Here is a 20248-nt window from a genome sequence, read left to right as displayed (position 1 = left end):
TCCCCTGGCAGTGTGTGTGTGTGTGTGTGTGTGTGTGTGTGTGTGTGTGCGCGCAGGCCTCCATCCATAGTGGGGGCCGGCGGGGGCCACTGCAGGATCGGCCTTGATGCCCGTCTCCAGGGCAGAGCTATAGCCGCCAATTGGCATCCCACACCACCCACTGCACAACTCCTCCGAAGGGGGGTCCTCAACGAGGGGGCTTTCATGTTCATCTACTTGAATCTCACGTGGGGTCTCTGGGTGCTGGCCTGGGCCGGGAGCGCGTGCCCACTGGCCTGTTCTCTAGTGGGTCCTTCCCGTGCATGCAGCTGGAGGAGCCCTCCCCCCGGCACGCACACCCGCTTTCCAGGGAAAACACACCCAGGAACCCCAGTGTCAGGTGGGGCATGTGTGTTAGGGTCAAGCCCGCCGCTCCCCCGCCTGGTCATGATCACATTGTGCAGTGGGTCTAGAGCAGCCGTTTTTTTTGAAGGGGATTAAAAATACGTCTTTGTTTATGGAATGTTGAATTTCTCATTTCAGAACAACCGAAGCCTAGTAGGAGGGCAGGAAAAGACCGCTGGGTCTCCCTCCGCACTGTGGCCTGGCTCCAGGCTGTCCTCACTCTGTGCCATGGCCACCTGGCCTGGGCAGCGTGCAGGCCCAGATGTCTGCCTGCAGGCCTGACCCAGCGGACGTCGGCCCAGCGTCCACTCACCGGAATCCTCAAGGCGCCCAGGAAGCTGATGGCGGCCATGCCGCTGCCCCCGTCCCCCGGAAGGATGACCACGTGGTTCGGGTGGCCGGAGCTCTTGCCGTCCGACAGCAGCAGGCACTGCATCTCGGGGTCCTGTGGGGGAGAGAGCGAGAACGGTGAGCCGCGTCCTTCTCAGCCCGCTCCTGCCTGCTGCCGGACAGCACCCTCAGGGGACACAGGCCTGGGCTTCGTCCAGGACGAGCCACATGCCGGAGTGCACACAGGCGTTGCAGAGGGCTCTTAGCAAAAAATGACTGGCAAAGTGAAAAAAAAAAAAAAAGCAAGCCAACACCACGTGCACAGGACAGGTGCCACGGTGCGGCTGCGTCAACGCAGCAAGGTCAGACACAACAAAGCAACAGTGCGAGAAGCTGAGGGTACTTCAGTACAAAAACACTTCAAACTCTGGGGCTGGTGCGGTGGCTCAACAGGTTAAGCCTCCCCCTGTGGTGCTGGCTCCCATATGGTCACTGGTTCATGCCCTGGCTGCTCCACTCCCCTCCCAGCTCCCTGCCTGTGGCCTGGGGAAGCAGTGGAGGACGGCCCAAAGCCTTGGGACCCTGCACCCACGTGAAACCCAGAAGAAGCTCCTGGCTCCTGACTTTGGATCAGTTCAGCTCTGACTGTTGCAGCCACTTGGGGAGTGAGCCAGCAGATGGAAAACTTTCTTTCCTCACTGTAAATCTGCCTTTCTAATAAAAATAAATAAGTCTTTAAAAAAATAAATTAAAAAGTGTTCTTCATGAGTAATTATGAGCTTCTGGGCCTTGCAAAGAAATGTCTCCATGTATCCCGGTTACCTCAAAAATCAAACTGGTTCTTTGGGACTTACTCACTCCAACCCATGTGGCTGCATTTAACGTGTGGTGAAATGGTAGATTTTGTACCTCCTATCTTCAAGATTTATAATTTTCTTCCAGTGAAAGAAAGAAAGAAACAAAGGAAAACAGACCAGAAGTTTAGGACTGGGCGGCAGGCTGAGCAGGTGCAGCCCAGGGGGTGCTAAGTGCCCAGTGTGGGCTCAGGAGGCTGAGGGGCTGACAGGGACAGTGGCCTCCGGCGACGGCCTCTGGCTAGCCACTGCCCTCGTGCCCATGCTGTCTGCAGCTTCACCGTGGAGTCTGACAACAGGTGGAGAAGGCAATGGCCGTCCCGGGAAGGAATGCGGAAACGGAGCCTGGCCTGGGGCTTGGGGACCGCTGGTTCCCTCCCTGAGTTATGGCGCAGGGGGAGCCTGGAGCGCCAGACAAGCCCCCCACCCCCATGTCCAATCCAGCCACTGCAAGGTGGATGAAATGTGAGCTAAACAAGCAAGCACTGGCAAGGGGCTTCCTTCGCCAGCGCTGGGGCGCAGGGCACCCCTGCTGACCTCCAGGCAAGCAGTTCAGATCTGCGTCCCCGGGGTCGCCCCGCACTCGGGGGAGCCAGCGTGGAGGTCGGAATGCCGTGGGGCTTTGCCAGCTGTGCCTGGCACATAGCGGAACAGCAAGGGCCAGCCAGGACTGGGCGCCTCCCACTCCGAGCCCCGTGTGGCTGAGCGAGGACCACCACATGTCCTGCCAAACTCAGGGGACATGCAGCTGGTGACCCAAACCCACGGGCAAGCCAGCACTGTCCAGGTCACGTCCATACCATGGTCAGCCTGAAGAAAACAACTCCTGCTTGGGGTGCTGGCCGGCAGATTCTCACAGAACAGAAAGGAACAGGGCTATGTACCCAAACACACAGCCAGGTCACAGGTCACCGGACACTCTGGGACACAGGGCCAGGTCATAGGTCACCGGGCATGCCTGGACACAGGGCCATGATTTTGACAGGCGAAGGTGAGCCTTCAAATTGTGAGCATCTGGACAATGATTGACATTTCTTGGGCCATGCGTGGTAGTCTAGTGGTTAAATACTCATCTTGTGTGTGCCAGGATCCCATCTGTGCACCAGTTCATGTCTTGGCTGCCCCACTTCCTTTCTGGCTCCCGGCCTGTGGCCTGGGAAAGCAGCTGAGGACGGCCCAGAGCCTTGGGACTCTGCACCCTTGTGGGAGACTCGGAAGAGGCTCCTGGCTCCTGGCCTCAGATCGGCTCAGTTCCAGCCATTGCAGCCACTTGGGCAGTGAACCAGCGGATGGAAGGTTCTCTCTGTGTCTCTCCTTCTCCCTGTGGGTCTGACGCCATCGTGTCCCTGTCCACAGCCTGAGGCAGTGCTGGGAAACTGGCTCCAGGAGACAGTTGTTCAATCATGTTCCAAGCGGATACAAAAGAAATCGCACAATGGGTTTAACTGACTGTCCAGGCAACACCCACTGCTCTAAGACCCCAGGGTGCGTGGCGCCCGTGCAGGCGGCGAAGCAGGGCTCCGGAACTCACCAGCGGCCTGCTCTTGTCGCTGCTCAAGCTTGTCTTCTGTACTCGGAATCGGTTTGAGCTGCTCTCACAGCCTTTGGCATGCTGGGAGGGAAAAAATCAGCAGTAACTGAATCAGGAACAAATCCCAAGTTCACTGTGACAAGCTGGCGCGTGACAGGACAGCCAGCCAAGAGTTGTGCGCAGGGGCGGACGGCGTGTCCCCAGAGGCCGGGCTGATGTCCGTCCACGGCCGACCTCAAGGACGAGTCTGTTCACTCAAGCCCCAGAATCTTTGTAAGCATCTGTGTGGCACGGCCCAGGGGAACTGGGAGTGGAGCAGGGGGCAATGCCAGCTCCCTCTCCTGTGGGCAGGACTCCAGGCTCCGGGACCTGGCAGGCTGGGCTGGCAGACACAGAGGAAGCAGGCAGGAATATGGCGGGAGCTGCCGCGTGATGGGGCAAGGTGGCAGCATGTTCTGACTGCTGCTTCCAGGGGGTCTCGCGGGTGTGGCAGGAGGAAGAACCGGAGGAGGAGGGGGAGGAGAAGGGGAGGCTGGCAGGGGTGACGGGCGTGTGTGGGGGTGCTGCTTCTCACAGCGTGTGCACGGAGAGAGGGTGAGGTGGTGAGGGGACAGATGTGGACGAGGACAGCAGCCAGGTCCCCGGGGCCGGGCAGGGACTCCAGGGGATGGCGGACAGCCACCTGCCCTGCTGAGTGTGAGTGGGGGTGGGGGAGAGGGCCCAGCCCATGGTCACGACGGCCAATGGGCTGGGCAGGCCCGATGGCTGCTACAGGGGGTTGCCCAATCCCAGATGACGTGAGCCAGCTCCCCCACGGGTTTCCCTGCCATCTCCCGAGGGCCCTGCCTCTGCTTGCCCCCAGTGAGGTGGCACCGAGCCTCCCATATGGGTGCACCGTGACTGCCCAGTGACTGCAGAGATGGGTCAGGCTGGGAGAGCCGCCCCTGCAGGCAGCCCGCCCCATCCACGTGTCCTTACCGCCAGCAGGGAGGAGGAGCACCGGATGTCCTTCGGATCTGAGGGGACAGGAGAGGGCGCTGAGGGCACCAGGCAGGTCTGCAGAGCCCAGCACAAGGCCCGGTGGGCTGCGTGCCCTGGTCCGGCCAAGAGGACGCCACCAAAGGGGACGGCCTCACTCCGCACCCCATGCGATGCACCTGACACAGATACAGCCCACTGGCTTAAAGACTCAAGGTGCCAGCTTTTGTTGAATCAGCCTGAGTTCCGCAGGAAGAGAGAGCAAGCTCGCTAGGTGTGAGGGCATGGCTTGGGTACACCAGCACCAGTGGCAGGTGCCCCCTGCTCCCCCCTGCACTCTCCATGCAGTGTTGCAGACTGCCAGCAGGGGGTGTTGAAATGCAACACCAGGGGATGGCATGGCTGGAATTACACCCCTTCACCAACTGACCCAGTGGAGACCACGCATCTACTGGTGGTGGGCCAGCACAGTGGGGGCAGGGCCCAGGAGCCTGGCTGCACCAGGGGTGTGACGGAGCTGCATGGGCGCTGATGGCTGGGCGAGGTGCCTGTCACTTAGAGCCTGGACTTTGGGCAGCCTGGGACAAGCAGCTCACGCAGGACTCCCCACTGTAGGCAGGCGTGAGCCTGGAGCTGAGCTGGGGGCTGGACTGTGCAGCGTGCCCACAGATCAGGGCTGCAGGGCTGGCGTGCTGGTGCGGAGTGACACCGGCCAGCTCCCCAGTCTGTCCCTCGTTGGGCTGTGATGCCCCGGGGGGAAGGCCAGGGGAACCCCTTGGCTCTGAGGCTTGCCCAGCCCTCATGCGGGGCTCTGCCTTGCAGGACATGTCTCTTGGCCAGGGTCCACAGTGGCTTCAGTGCACACTCTGAGGACACCAGTCCTTGGCCTTGCCCTGGGCGGGAGGTGGTGGAAGTGTAGGACACACAGCTCCAGCAAGAATGAAGCCTGACGCGTTTGGTGCCCACCCCGGCTGAGGACCAGGGCACGAGGACCGGCCTCCTCACCCTCGCGCTGGCTTGTGTCCCCTGCATGTATGTCCTCTCTCTGGCGCCACTGTGGACAGCCCAGGCAGCGGGCCACGGGCCCACCTGGAGACTGGCAGGGTCCCAAGGGACAGCCCTCCTAGCTGCTCCACTTCCCATGCAGCTCCCTGCTGATGCACCTGACAAACGTAGGATGACCCAAGTGCCTGAGTCCCCGCACAGGAGACCCCAAAGTAGCTCCCGGCTTCAGACTGGCCCAGCTTAGGCCATTGTGGCCATTTGGGGAGTGTTTCTTCCTCTATAATGCTTCCAAGGGAGATAATTAAAACCATATTTCCAATGTATGTCTTTTCCATAAGAGTCACCAATACTTGGAATTGGTGAGCTTGGCTTCGTGGCGTGGTTTTACAGGAGGAGCAATGTTCAAGCCCACGGGGACACAGATGTCCCAGGAACTTCAGTTCCCACGGCCCAGCCGGACAACGTGCAAGTCGGGGGTGAACATGGCCATGCCAGCCCCACAGCTCAGAATCCTGGAGCCTCAGCTGGGTCCCTGGAAGCCCCCACCCACCAGCGGGCAGTGCTGATGGCCCTGGCAGGTATCCGGATGGGCTGGGGTGGGCACAGCAGGGAGCTGCCCAGGATTAAGGGCTAGTCAGTTCCCACAGGGCAGGCGCCCTTCACCCAGCACGGGCTGCCTGCTGGGATCCTTGTCCAGCCCGCTCTCCACTCTGGAACTTCATTTGAAAGTCAATTAAATCCGAGGTCGGTACGGACTCTGGAAGGGAGCAAGGAATCTGACTTTCCGGTTAGACACCCTTTAACGGATGAAGACAAAGAGGGAGAGCCCTCGCTCGGATTTTACAACATCGTCTAGAATGTCGCTTATCAGAAAGCAAACAGAAGGCCGAGACCATCTCGGTACACCACTGCCAAGCAGGTGCAGCCGTGTGGCTGGGCCTGCACGGCCCCTGCGCCCCACCAGGGCACCGGCAGCAGGAGACTCCCACACGCAAACGCCTCCTGCTGGGCGCGGGGCTGAGCACGGGGAGGAGTTTCCAGGAGGGATGATCCAACACGTGGGGATCGCAGAAAATCATACATGCCCAGCCCTGTCCACCCCTGCCCGCCCTGTCCACACCTACCCGCCCCTGCCTGCCTCTGCCCGCACCTCAGCCTGCCCATGTCCGGTGGGCTGCAACCAAGGCCATGTACTCACGCTCGATGAGGAAGAGGAAGCATACTATGCCCATTGCCGCCACGATGGCCCCGGGCACGACGAAGGACAGGCCCCAGCAGGTGGACACCCAGTAGCCGGCGATCAGGGACCCGAGGATGTTGCCCACAGACGTATGTGAGTTCCAGACGCCCATGACCAGGCCTCGCCTGCAGGACACATAAGACACGCAGGGAAGCAGGGCGTGAGGCTCCCGCAGTCCACAGACACGCAGGGAAGCAGGGCGTGAGGCTCCCGCAGTCCACAGACACGCAGGGAAGCAGGGCGTGAGGCTCCCGCAGTCCACAGACATGCAGGGAGGTCCCACCCCGGGCAAGTGGGCATCGAGAGGCTCGTGGGAAGCAGGCCCTGCCTATGGCCCCTTTATTGTACAATTCAAAAGGCAGGAAGCCTCTTCCTGAAAGCCCCGAACAGTGTTGGTAACAGAAGTCAAGGTGCACGCTGGGCAGTTACCCAGGCACCCACAGGGCACGTTGGGCCCGTGACTCAGCTGAACACTTGGGATGAGCATCCCAGCTGGGCGTCCTGGCTGGCTGTCCCATCTGGGTGTCCCGGCTAACTGTCCCGGCTAACTGTCCCGGCTGGCTGTCCCGGCTGGCTGTCCCGGCTGGGTGTCCCCGCTGGGTGTCCTGGCTGGCTGTCCTGGCTGGGCGTCCCCACTGGCTGTCCCGGCTGGGCGTCCCCGCTGGGTGTCCTGGCTGGCTGTCCTGGCTGGCTGTCCCGGCTGCGTGTCCCGGCTAACTGTCCCGGCTGGCTGTCCCGGCTAGGCATCCCGGCTGGGTGTCCTGGCTGGCTGTCCTGGCTGGGCGTCCCCACTGGCTGTCCCGGCTGGGCGTCCCCGCTGGGTGTCCCATCTGGGTGTCCCAGCTAGGTGTCCTGACTGAGCTGTGTCCCTTTTTCTCATCCCAGAGTCAGAATGCAGAACTGGGACCCCGTGCTGCAGGCTGAGAGGAGACTGGGGATTTTTCAGACACTCGGCCTGGGCTCCCCACTCTGCACCTCCCACCGGCCCCAGCATTTCCACACTCTGTTTTGAAGAGGAGCCATTTAACCATCAGGAGCCTCAAGGGGTCTGTTTTTTTTTTTTTTTTTTTTTTTTTTTATCAGAATCTGCTAGAAAAGCAATACAGTGGGAAACCCCAGCCATTTCCTCTTACCTTCCTTTTCCAAACCAGTTGCCAAGGCAGGTGACGACGCTGGGCCAGCCGGTGGTCTGCACCAGCCCGTTGATGACCTGCATTGGGATAAGGGCGGGAGACATGGTTTAGTGGGGTGGCGGGGGAGGCCCCATGTTCCATTCCCCTGGGAGCTCCCCTGGGACTCACACACAGGGAGGCCTCAGCAGGCAGGGCCGTGTGCCAAACTGCTTCTTTATGTGTGAGTGTGTGATGCGAATACAGAACCAGAAACAGGAGGACACGTGTCGGTAGAAAAGGAAGCTGGGGGATGATGTTAGTTTGGGGCCAACAACAATTTTCAAATTCATGCCTACTTTTTTCAAAAAATGTTTTTATTTATTTTTATTGGAAAGTCAGATATACAGAGAGGAAGAGAGACAGAGAGGAAGATCTTCCACCTGCTGATTCACTCCCCAAGTAGCTGGAACGGTTAGAGCTGAGCTGATCTGAAGCCTGGAGCCAGGAGCCTCCTCCATGTCTCCCACACGGGTGCAGGGTCCCAAGGCTTTAGGCTGCCCTCAACTGCTCTCCCAGGCCACAGGCCGGGAGCTGGATGGGAAGTGGAGCTGCCGGGACATGAACTGGCACCCTTAGGGATCCTGTCGCATGCAGGGTGAGGACTTTAGCTGCTAGGCTACTGTGCTAGGCCCTACTTTTTTTTTTTTTTTTTTTACTAATTTTTTTAAAAAACCTTCTGCACCAATTTTTTTTAACTCCAAAATAAATTGATATTTTTAGTTCATATTTTCCAAGAACATCTTGAAGTGCCCTCACAGATGACACATGAAACACAGAGCTATTTCAAGTACATTTGCTCACTTTAGAATGCTACTTGCTGGAACACTTTACTTCCTGGTGCAGCCTGCAGAGCCACACCCCTTCTCGGAGCGCCGGTTCAAGTCTGGCCTGTTCCTCTTTCTACGCAGCGCTCTGCTCCCGTGCCTGGGAGGCAGCAGAGGACGGCTCAAACCCTTGAGTCCCTGACGCCGTGAAAGACCAGACGGAGCTGCTGGCTTCAGACTGGGCCAAGCTGTTGTGGCTGATTGAGGAGCGAGCCAGGGATGGAAAACCCTTTCCTTCGCTCTGCCATGCTTTCAAATAAGCAAATAAATCCCGCTGTGGATATTCCAGAGTAAGAAGAGGAGACCTGGCCAGGCAGTAACCCGGCTACCAGCCCAGCTCCGTGCAGGCCAAGTACGTCACCCTGCAGACCTGGCTCATCGAGGCAGGCTGCCCTCGTTGAACCCGGAAGAAGGAAGTGTCACTCTGTGTCCTCCTAAGGGCATGACCTTCGCCTTGCAGGAGGCACGCCAGCCCTTCCCGGCATGCGCAGGGCTCACTTCTCGGAGGGACACAGGAAGGAGGAACTCTGCTTGGCTCCTCTGAGGGCCGGGGCAGCTCCAGGGGGCGCCAGTGGGCAAGGCCTGGCAGGTCTCCCACAGATGGCCGGCAGGGGCAGGGAGGCATACGGGCCCTGGCTGACCAGGCTGGGCTGCACCCCGGGGACAGCTTCGCTTTCTTGCAGTCCTGTGCTTGGTCCCTCTGTGCTCCCTGCAGGTCCTGCCGGGCTCGAAGCAGAACTGCAGCGGGGGTGGGGGGGGCTGGCTCTGTCCTGAACTGGCAGACTCTGTTCTCCTGGCGACCCCACTGGCTGCAGCACACTCACGCCACCCCAGCGCCCCCAGCCTCAACCGACACAGGGCTGCCCCCTCTAGGCAGGTGTGTGTGGTCCCGTGACACCAAGAGCCCACCCATTCACCACCAGGGACCCTTCGCGTGGCGAAGCCAGAGCCCCCGGCCCGTACCTGAGTCACCACGTAGAAGCTCAGGCTGTGCACGTCATAGAAGTAGCCGAGCCCGAAGAGGGCGGTGAAGGCGCCGCTGGCCAGCATGCCGAACGTCAGGTAGTACCTGATGGGCAGGCGCTCCCCGATGATGCCGCTGCGGAGAGGGGAGGGCGGCTGTGAGTGGGCCGTCCTGCCCGGCACAGCAAGGTGGCCCTGGCTCTCTCGCTCTTCTTCCAGCTTCCAGATCCTGGAGGAGCTGTCGTTTCCAGGAAGGACACGTGGGTCCTTTCGGGCCACTGGCTCCCAGAACCCACGCCCTCACAGCCGCACGCTGTGGCTTCCCTAGCCCGCCTGCCAGCATCTGGAAACGCAAATTCAGCCCGCTGGTTCATCCTGCTCCTATGCAGCCAACACATCGCATCTCACAGCTCCAACTGCCAAACCCGAGCACAGAAAACGTCCCCCAAAGCAGACTGCTACAACCTTGAACATGCCGCTCAGCCCCAGAACTGTAACGACGCCATGTGCATGGGCGCGTGGGCTGGAAGGACACCTGGCGGGGTAGGGAACCTTGTCCCTCGAGGTGACCGCCTTCTGCTAGCCACCCTTACCCGTCTCCGACACTGCAAGTCCCCTCACCCCATGAGGTAGGACTGGGTCCACGGGGTGGGGTACAATCTCTCCACTCCCCTTGAGCAGTAATGGGGGGACCTTGGAGCTGCGCTATGGCCAGGAGGGTGACGCCGCCAGTCCTGCCCCTTGGCACATGTTCAGCAGGCTCCCACCACCCTCGCCTAACACCACCTACACTGACACACACCTCGCACTTGCTGCACTGTCGTAACGGGATGTTACCTGTGGGACGACACCCTGACTTTCCTAGCGAGCGAATGAGACACAGATGGTGCCAGCTATGCTGGAGCTGCCCCGGCAGTTGCTGGGAACACTGCGGATGCCACCATCCTTAGCTTGGCCCCTCTTGGAGCCTGACAAGCACGGCCCGTGGGGCACATACACCCGCATGCCTGTTGGGGTGCCCCAGGAGGTGGTGCTGGCATCCTCTCCACACACATCCGCCCTGAATCACCACACCACTGGCCTCTTCAACACCGAAGCAGGGTGGAGGAATTCAGCGTTATAAGCAGCAGCTGGGCCACACCAGCCACGTGTGGCTCACGGGTTTTCTGCTTCGATGTGCTCATCTCAGGTTAGGACCCATTTCCTGGACCGGGGAGCCGGGACCACGAGCCAGGACTTAGTGATGCTGGCCAGCCTTCCCGCATGCCCTGGATCCGCCTTGACTCTGTTACAGGCCACAAAGAACAGGCCCACCTCCTGTTGTACCAGTCAAGGTGCACCTGCTGGGACCTGCCAGACGGACCTGGGTGTCACACTCGACCCCCTGCCTGCCGCACAGAACCAAACGACCCCCAAGGCTATCTGCTCGGGCAGCAGCGACACACAGGTGCATGGTCACGGGACTGGGGTCCTAGCAGAGGCCCCTTTGACGAAGTCCGGGGCCAGGAGACTTCTTTGGGGGGCGGTGTGGACATGTCTCATCGGATGGAGCGTTGTTTCAGTAACTTTGTCAATGAACCCTGTTGAACAGCTAGCTCCGCCAGCGAAAGCAATGAATGCCATGCGACCGACCTGGCTTGCTGGGGCTGGGGCTGCTGGGTCTCGGAAGGCAGAGCCCTCCGTGTGCTGGGGGAGAGTGGCCGCAGCCCTTGGTGCCTTCCTGCCTATGCCCACATGGCTTCCTTTCCTGACCTAGCTGCCCTGTGAGCCTGAGCTTCAGCTCGCCTGGGGAGCTGGCTGCCTGGGCACCCTGGGCCACCACACCCCTCCCCGCTCTGCAGAAGCACAAATGCTGGGGGCTTTTCATGTCCCTTTACATACCCAGTGAAGGGGGTACTGCACAGACCACCTGGCCCCCCAGCTCCGTGGTCTTGGGGATCCCTCCAATTCCCAAGGTGCCGAAGACCTCCGCAGCGCAGCCTTGTGTGTCAGGTGGCCGTGCCCCGGCTGCTTTCTGGCCAGGGCTGGCTCGCGGACACGGCCGATGCCCATTCCTCACATGTTGCCACTTATCCAGGCCACGCCAGGAAGAGGGGGCACTGTGTGTCCCTGTCCACCTGCTTTCGCCTCAGTCCTAAGACACAGCAACTCGCCCGAGGCCGCACCCTGGAGGATGGGCTGGGGTCGTGGTTTACAAGCGCGGTGTGGGGCTCCTCGGCCTTGGGGGTGGAGCAGGGCACCACATGTCCCAGCCCCTTCCCAGGCCACAGGAAAGTGGCCTGCCAGCGGAGCTGCACGCCCGCTCCGGCCCTGCCGACCTACCTGAGGTACATGCCCACGGCGTACGCACACAGGAAGGAGTAGTCCAGGGCCCCGAGCAGCTGCTGGTAGTTGCTCTTATCTGTAGGGTGGGAGGTTGGGGGGGACGGTCAGTGCGGCCGTTACTGCTCAGGGGTGTGGCTACTGACACACGACCGGCAGTGTGCGGACAGCAGAAGTCGTCCTGATCCTGGTGACCCCCAAACGCCAGGGAGAGCACATCCTGGCCCCTCACCCGTAGGCGGGAGGGAGACTTCCTGTTGCTGCCTCCGGGATGCCTCCCCTGCTCTCCCCCCAACCTCCAGGCTGACCAGTGGTGGACAGCAGGGCTGCCCTAGGCCAGGCATTGCCATGGAAACACTGCAACGCTTGCTGCTGAAGCGGGTCCAGCAGACACTCACCGAATGGTGCCCAGCCACAGTCTGTCTGGTTGACTTGGAGCTGGCGAGGGGGCGCGTAGCCGGCTCTGCCGCCATCGCCGCTGGATCTGACGTCAGCCTCGTCCCAGGTGGTGCAGTACTTGTGCAGCTCGCCCTGGGGGACACAGGGCATGACTGAGCACAGCTGCCCCTCCTGCTGGGGCAGGGAGTGAGTCCCGGGGGTGGCGGAGGGCACCTGCTGCTGAGGGGTGGTCTTGGCAGGACCCCTCAGCAACTCCACTGTACACACATGGCCACCAAGGACAAGGACACCTGCAGGGTGTTGGTGAGAGCTGGCCCTGGGGCCTGGGCACTGCCCGGTAGGCAGGCAGCACCTGGGCACAGGGAAGAATGGGACCTTTTCCATGGATTCAGGCTGCCAAGCAAGAGCCCGGGCAGCCAAAGCGGCCTCCTGTTGCATGACGCCCTGGATCACACAGACCACGCATGGGGACAGCAGTGAGGCCTATGGCTGCCTGGGGGAGTGGACTGTGGGGACGGGCCTCAGGAGCCTACCGGGACCACTAGACCACCACGAGGTATGTGGAGCCAGCGAGTGCCAGGGCACAGGAGGAGGGCATAGGGGAGCAGGGTAGGAGCACAGCCACGGCCTGGGAGCTCCAGGATTGGCTGCTGCCAGCCTGCTGCGCCTCTCCGGGTCTCGCCCACTCTTCTCCCAAACCGTCATTTGTGGGGGGACAGGAAGTGGCCCCTACAGAAGCCAGGCGTCCTCACAGGGCCCAGGAGACTTGAGGGGTGGCCTTGCATGAGCTGGCACCAGAGGGTGGCCAGCGGCCTGTAGGGCAGAGAGCTGGCTCTGGGGTTAAGGTGCAGCACCCAGGCAGGGAGCCCCACACTCACTGCCCAGCCTCACTGTCAGGAGGCAGCTGGACATACAGCTGGTGGCACGTCCCTGAGGCCTTGCACACACAGGTGGTCTTATGGCTCTGTCACCAGAGCTGGGCTGTCCTGTTGTCAACACTGTTTGGGAATGCTTGCCCAGCCTTCTGCCTGGCAAACTTACCACCAGGCTACAGCCAGCTGTCCCCAGAGACACCGGGTGCTGGTCTCTGAGCAGCACTGCTGGCCACCTGCTGTGCCCTGGTCCCCTGCTCTTCCCCCAACCCCTCTGGAGGTCAGGGGCTTCTGCCCACTTTTCCCGAGGGCAGTCAGGCCACACCCACGGGACCTAACTGCGGCTGTTCACAACTGGAGCTGAGACTGAGCTGAAGTGAGTTCCAATGTCACGTTTGGCCGCAGAAGGGCCTGAGCTGGGACCTCGGCCACCGTGCTCAAGGCCCCAGCCCCCGTGAGCATATGCTGCCCCCCAGGAGACCTGCTGTGACTATGTCAGGGTGACAGCTGTGACACAGCCCTGCTGTGGACCTGGAGTCCAGGCTGCGACACAGCCCTGCCATGACCTGGAGTCCAGGCTGTGACACAGCCCTGCCATGACCTGGTGTCCAGGCTGTGACACAGTCCTGCCGTGACCTGACGTCCAGGCTGCGACACAGCCCTGCCATGACCTGGAGTCCAGGCTGCGATACAACCCTGCCATGACCTGGTGTCCAGGCTGTGACACAGCCCTGCCGTGACGTGACGTCCAGGCTGCGACACAGCCCTGCCATGACCTGGAGTCCAGGCTGCGATACAACCCTGCCATGACCTGGTGTCCAGGCTGCGACACAGCCCTGCCATGACCTGACGTCCAGGCTGTGACACAGCCCTGCCGTGACCTGGTGTCCAGGCTGTGACACAGCCCTGCCGTGGACCTGGTGTCCAGGCTGCGATACAGTCCTGCCGTGACCTGACGTCCAGGCTGCGACACAGTCCTGCCATGACCTGGTGTCCAGGCTGCGATACAACCCTGCCATGACGTGACGTCCAGGCTGCGACACAGCCCTGCCATGACTTGGAGTCCAGGCTGCGACACAGCCCTGCCGTGACTCCGTGTCCTGGCTGCTGGGGGAATTTGAATACAGCGTGTTAGTTCCAGCCAGCTGCTGTGCTCAGTATTTCCATGGCTCATACCCCACACGTGGTGTGGGAGCACCCTGCCAGGCTCCTGTGAGCTGAGATGTGCAGGACCCCTCCCAGCCACGTGCTTGCACAAGTGTCTGTCACCACACCGGGTGTCCTTGAGTCCTTTCTATCCCATAAAAGCGGTTTCCTTGTAATCCATTTACAGGAGAGCTTTCAGCAAGGCGTGAATCAAGCTGCTACCCCAGCCAGCTAATTCACACTGCGTCACGGGACACACCCGAGGAGAAGCCCCTGGGAGCTGCCACCACCCCAGCACAGCAACAAGAAGCCACAACAAACTGGGTTGTATCTGGAGGGTGGCAGCCAGGGTGCAAGGTGCTAGAAGAACTGGGCATTGTGGGAGGCTGGCACAGACACAGAAGGGGTACAGTGAGTGGGCGACAGGCACAGAAGGGGGACAGTGGGAGGGCACCTTTGCCAGCAGAGTCCCTTCCCGCAGTGCATTGGCCCTTACTCCTTAGGCAGTTGGGGGACGCCACCTCCAGGAAGCAGCAAGGGCTTCCACCTGCAGTGGGCACTGGAAGGACTGGCCCGTGGTGTATCCACTGACACAGACTTGGGCAGCCACCGGGCATCTGTGCTGTGTCCACCGGCAGCTGGTACAGACTTAGAATGCAAGCAGGACAGAACCACAGGGCCAGGAGGGACACCAGGAGCTGCTTCTGAGAGGGGTGATGGGGCAGGGGATTTGGGCAGCCCCTACATACTTGGGGGAAGACGGGGGCCCTGCATGTATGTGTGGGGTGCGCAGAGTGCAGGGAATGACACATTCAGCTCACTTCACGTGGTCACTAGATTGTGCTGGCTCATTCATTCTGAGGCATCCTCCTGGGGTGGGTGGCACACACAGTGCTGGGCACCACGGGGACCCCTGTGTCCCGTACTTGGGGGGACATTCCAGTCTCCCCCCATGTGTCCCATTCAGCTTCCTGCTGACCCCTGGCTCCCGGCACCGGCCAAGCCCAGCCGTGGCTTCTGTGAGCACGGTGGATGAACCAGCAGATGGGGTCTCAGCATTAACTGGCACCTGTAAACACTGCTGAACTTGAGCCCTGTGATCTGTCTGCTCCTCCCCTTCGCCGACTCTGCTTCCAACCTCACACTGAGATGGGCCTTGTCTGTCCAGTGTTTTCATCTTACCCTTTCAAATCTTTCTTCCATCTTTTTTCCTGGAAGGGCGCAGGTAAGGCAAGATTCAATTTTTATCTCTTCTAGACATAATGTCTGCTGTGCCAACACCATTCCTTCATCAGCCACACTAGTCTGTCGCCTGTCACAGCTGTCATTTCTATTCTGTTCAACACCTTTCTCTCTATATCCGTGCGGCACAACTGATGGGGTATTTGGGAATCCATTCTTTTTCATATCTTTATCTTGTATCATAAAAATGTTATCTTTTCCACACTTGCCTGGGTGATTCATTCCTAGCCATTCTTTCATATGAACTTTTTAATATAAAAGACTTAAATGTTTTGATTGGAAAGGTAGAGAAGATTTTTCAGAGAAGGAGAGACAGAAAGATCTTCCATCCACAGGTTCACTCCCCAAGTAGCTGCAAGGGCCAGAGCTGAGCTGATCTGAAGCCAGGAGCTCTTCCGGGTCTCCCAAGTGGGTGCAGGGTCCAGGGCTTTGGGCCATCCTTGACTGCTTTCCCAGGCCACAGGCAGGGAGCTGGATTGAAAGTAGAGTAGCCAGGACTCAAACCAGCACTCACACTGAGGGTTTTATAGGTCTTGTATAGGTCCCTTGTGCACACAGGGGTGGGCCCTCAGACCATCCAAGCCACTCCTCTGCCTGGCGCCAGGGTGCCCGCAGCCTGAGCTCTAAGCCGCTGGTCGGCATGTTTCTGCTGTGGTCCCCCTAGATCCCACGTGGATCTGCCACTTGGCGCGGGACACCTGCCCCAAGTTGCGAGGTTGGGCTACGGGAGGGAGAGAAGGCGGCAGGGAGGTGGCTGCTCCTCTCAGCCATCCTCCAAACCCTGATTCCGCCGTCATTTAAAAAATATTTCATTTATTTGAAAGGCAGAGTGACAGAGAGGAAGAACCTTCCAATTATAGCTTACTGCTCCGACAGCCGCAAAGGTCAGGGCTGGGCCACATCCAGCTAGAATCCAGGAGCCAGATCTAGGTCTCCCACATGGGTATAGGGTCCAAGCTCTCGGACCAGGCTTGACTGTATTAGCAGGGAGCAGGATGGGAAGTGGAGCAGCTGGAATTTGAACCCATGCTTTAATATGGGATGTTGGCGGTACAGGCAGCAGATGAACCTGCTACACTCCAAGGCAGGACAGGAGATACAGTGTTTATAGAGGATTTATCTAGAGGCTGGTGCTGTGGCACAGTGGGCTAACCTCCCATGTGGGATGCCCACAGGCCCTACCAGAGCGCCCAAGGCTGAGTCCTGCTTCATGGCTCCCTCCGCACCAACTCCCTGCTAAGGTGCGCCTGGAAGAGAGCAGCTGTTCCATTCCAGGAGACCCAGGCTGCAGGTCTCAGGCAGGCACAAACACTGTACCTTAGCTCATGCTGTTTACGCATGAGCTACAGCAAGTGAATGCCCAGCGCGCAGTGAGGAATCGTGGGGTGTGGGCAGCTGTGTGCGGTGCAAAGCTCTTATCTAGGAGCTTGAGCCTGAAGCGAGGGTGTGCCCAGGCATGGGCCAGCGTGGTCAGATCCTGGGTGAGCTAGTGTCAGCTTGGAGCTGCCCATCTGCTGGGAGTGAAGCCCCCCCAGGGGGACACAAGCTGGGGGTGGCCATGGGAGACCCTGGAGTGGGCGTCTCGGAGATTTCTGAGCCAGGCAGGCCCAGGGTATGTGGCAGGGAGGACCCGCTCCCTCCAAGGCCACTCTCAGGGTGGGGCACGAAGTGTGCCCTGGGTATGGGCACCTTGGAAGGGCTGGCCTCGAGATGCCATGGTGGCCGGGTCCTCTTTGGGAGCTGCCTGGGAAGGTGACCGCAAGGGGAACCCCTAAGACTGTCAGCCAGACCCTCCTACGGCCAGCCCACGACTGTCCCGACGGATGGGCAGCTCCAGGCCGATACTCTCTCCCTGCATATGGCACTGGTGTGCTCACCCACCAAGCTGGGTGGGTGCTGTCTGCTCTCCCCAGCAGCCCAAACTGCCCCGCAAAGGCTCCCCAGGCTGCCCGTGGGCTCTCAGCTCCCCGGGGCTCGCCATGGCCCTGCAGACATCTGTACGTTTCCCTAAGTGCGAAGTGGCAGCATTGGGCCTCGCAGGGGCCAGTCCCTGTGACAGTCGCTGGCAGAGGATTCGAGCATTCCTCAAGGTGTCCAGTCCCGCCGCGCTGTGTCTGTGAAAGCTACAGCTGTAAACTTCTCCTTAAGCATGGAAAGTCCTGCCTCCCACGATGCATGGCCCATGGGCAAGGTGGAACAGCACCTGCGAAGGTGCCACTGGACTCCACGCGGTCTCCCATAGCCTACGTCATTACCAGCTTGGCAGCTGCCCGCCCGCCCAGCTGTCAGACACACCCAGGGTGCTGGGAACCAGAGGGACTGTCCACAGCCAGGCTGCGGGGGAGGTGGCATTCCCAACAGGCTTCCTGAGCACACCCCAGCGCGTCTTACCTTCACTATGCTGATGGGCTTGCGGGACAAGTGGAAACTCGCATACAGCACGAAGGTCAAGGTGAAGATGAAGGCTCTGTACCTGCAACGCCGGACAGCAGGTGTGAGCACAGGAGGACAGCAGTGGTGTCATTGTCCACCCCCCACCAGTCAGTCCTGATCACAGAGCACTGGCATACCACATGTGTTGTCACACTGGCTTGTTTAGAGTGAAATTCCTTCAGATACGGTCAAAGTAACCCTTTCTGATCATCACCAGCAATGCTGGTTGTCCTCTAACCCATGCCAACCCTGCTCGCCACCCCACCGTTTGATGTCAGCCCCCTGACCGCTCCACCCCCTTCAGCAGCCGCAGGTGGAACCTCGAGCCTGTGATGGGTTGCTGTGAACCTGGGGTTCCCTGGTTTGCTGGGGCAGCTCCCAGCGCTCTGCGGAACCCTCTTTCCCCATCTGCACACTTCCTGTAAAGGATGAAGCAAAGGGCACAGACGGGCACCAGAGGGGCACATGGGGAGAGTGGTGGGTCCTGGGCTGGGGTACTGCCACTAGGAAGCTCTTTGAACCTTGCCCTGTAGCGGGTTCTGGGGGGCCTGACTGTAGGATCAGAGTGATTGACACTCCATAGCCCCACCTCCTCCTGACACCAGTGATTGATGCCTGGAAGCCACGCCCCCTCCTGACTGCACAGCCACAGGTAATGGGCTCACCCTGTGGCAGAGCTGGGGTCACTTGGGTTACCCGAGGGACCCAAGAGCCGCAGCCACCCATCACCTCCTTTGCACACACAGCATGCTCGTCCCTGTAGAGATGCCCAGGGCAGTCGGATGCCAGACAGATGCCCAGGGCAGTCGGATGCCAGGCAGATGCCCAGGGCAGCTGGGTGCCAGGAGCAGGTGCAGAAACTAGATACGGATGTTCTCATTCGTCCTCATGAGGCCAGGCACGTTTGTAACACGATGACCAAGCAGAGAGAAATGTGGGGCTTGGAGGACGTGACGTCTGCTCCCCAAGCTCACGTCAGGGGCTGCTGTCTCCTGCCACCCGCTTGCCGTCTGGGCATTAAGATCATGTTTATTTTTGGCTGCTTAGTTTCTACGCAACCTTCCAGAGCTGACATAAATATCACAGTGACCTCGATGGGAGAAAGTGAGCGAGGCCGGCCAGCTCCGCCCGAGGCCCACAGAAACACTGGGACAGCGCCTCACTGCCCTGGGCGTGAGAGGGCCGGACACCTGCAGGGGGACGTGGGGCGCAGGCAGTCGCTGAGCTCCCTCGCCCACCACCCCTGTGGGCAACGCACTGAGCCTGGAGGAAGGGTTGTTTGAACCCCTCAATCCTCCCTGTCCCCCCCCCCCCGCCCCACCATCTCAGGCTATCCCAGTCTGCTGGGTGATGACACAGCAGGGGGTGGCGCCCCAGACTCCAGCTTCCAAGCTCTCCAGCTGGGGAGCCCGAATACAGTCAACACACACGTTCCCTTCCACTGCCCCCACACACCTCGGGGTGCTGGTGTGGGTAGATCCCAGGACCCCACACTTTCCCAGCCTGCCAAAGCTCCCCTGCCTTTCCTACCTACACCATGCTCACCAGTCACTTGTATGACAACAGGACCGGGAGAGACCATGAATGACCTCAACTGACCCTGTCTTGGAACTGAGTCCTTTGCTTTTAAAAAACAATAATATTTGAGAAGCTGAGAGGGGGGTGCCCGCTCTGCTGCCTCACCCCCCAAGCCTGCAATGGCCTGCCCTGGGCAGACACCGGGAGTTGGGAACTCAGTCCTGCTGTCCCACGCGAATGGCAGGGACCCAACCACCTAAGGCATCCCTGTACTCCCCCGAGGCGTCTACAGGGGCAGGACACAGGTCTGGAGCCACAGTGTGGGGCTGTGAAGCAGGACACTAGCCCCCCCAGTTCTTAGACGGAGCAGCCTGCAGTAACACGCGGGGCACCTCTGCTGAGCCCTGGCTGCAGGTGCCTGCCCCCATTCTGCTCTCACCCCAGAGGACCGGAACTTCACAGGTCCTCCAGGATGAGGGGATTCACAGCGTGGCTCCTCAGAGGGGCCTTCAGGGCCTGCCCACGGAGGGAAGACAGAGGAGGGAGGAGGCAGGAAGGCCCTGACATGCACTGTGTTGGTTGGGGGATCAGGCCTGGTGGCCACTCAGAGCCCCCTCCCTCCCTGGCCATTCTGCAGGTAGTGCCACTGGCCCAGTGACTCAGCAGCACAACCCCTGGCTGGGGATGCTGAGACGGAGTGCATCTGGGGTGTGCACAGATGTGCAGGACCATGCTGGAGCAGCACCTGCTCCGAGAGGTGAAACACCCTTACAGGGTAGGATCCCTTCCGGAAGGTCAGCGGGGGGCTCAGACTGTCCGGCAGAATCAGGGTGACAGGCACTGTGTGTGGCGAGCTGGACTCCTCCCAGACAGGAGATAAGACTCCTCCTACAGGGGAAAAGGTTGTCTTCCTTTAGCCGCTATCCGGCCAACTCCACTTCCTCTGTTTCCAAACCCATCCTCCCCTGCTTGCCTCATCTTCGCATGGGACTCCATGCGCTTATAGAGTGCAAGGACTAGGGCTGGGCCACACTG

At 60.2% G+C, this 20248-nt stretch overlaps 1 protein-coding gene across 1 annotated transcript in view; it reads right to left on the bottom strand.

Annotated features, from left to right (window-relative positions):
• SLC37A1 (solute carrier family 37 member 1) overlaps positions 1 to 20248 on the bottom strand; it is a 29178-nt gene that overhangs the window by 6622 nt on the left and 2308 nt on the right. The window contains exons 2-10 of the mRNA XM_040986658.1: positions 17654 to 17735; positions 12002 to 12134; positions 11604 to 11682; positions 9282 to 9417; positions 7456 to 7532; positions 6281 to 6447; positions 4078 to 4115; positions 3100 to 3180; positions 698 to 829 (exon numbers count right to left, since the gene is read on the bottom strand). Coding sequence (XP_040842592.1) covers positions 698 to 829; positions 3100 to 3180; positions 4078 to 4115; positions 6281 to 6447; positions 7456 to 7532; positions 9282 to 9417; positions 11604 to 11682; positions 12002 to 12134; positions 17654 to 17735 — 925 coding nt within the window. The remainder of the gene's footprint in view (positions 1 to 697; positions 830 to 3099; positions 3181 to 4077; positions 4116 to 6280; positions 6448 to 7455; positions 7533 to 9281; positions 9418 to 11603; positions 11683 to 12001; positions 12135 to 17653; positions 17736 to 20248) is intronic.

This window comes from Ochotona curzoniae, unplaced genomic scaffold, assembly GCF_017591425.1.
Source record: "Ochotona curzoniae isolate NIBS_2020 unplaced genomic scaffold, NIBS_Ocur_1.0 contig_4516, whole genome shotgun sequence".
NCBI lineage: Eukaryota > Metazoa > Chordata > Mammalia > Lagomorpha > Ochotonidae > Ochotona > Ochotona curzoniae.
This window is presented reverse-complemented; position numbering and strand designations above follow the sequence as displayed.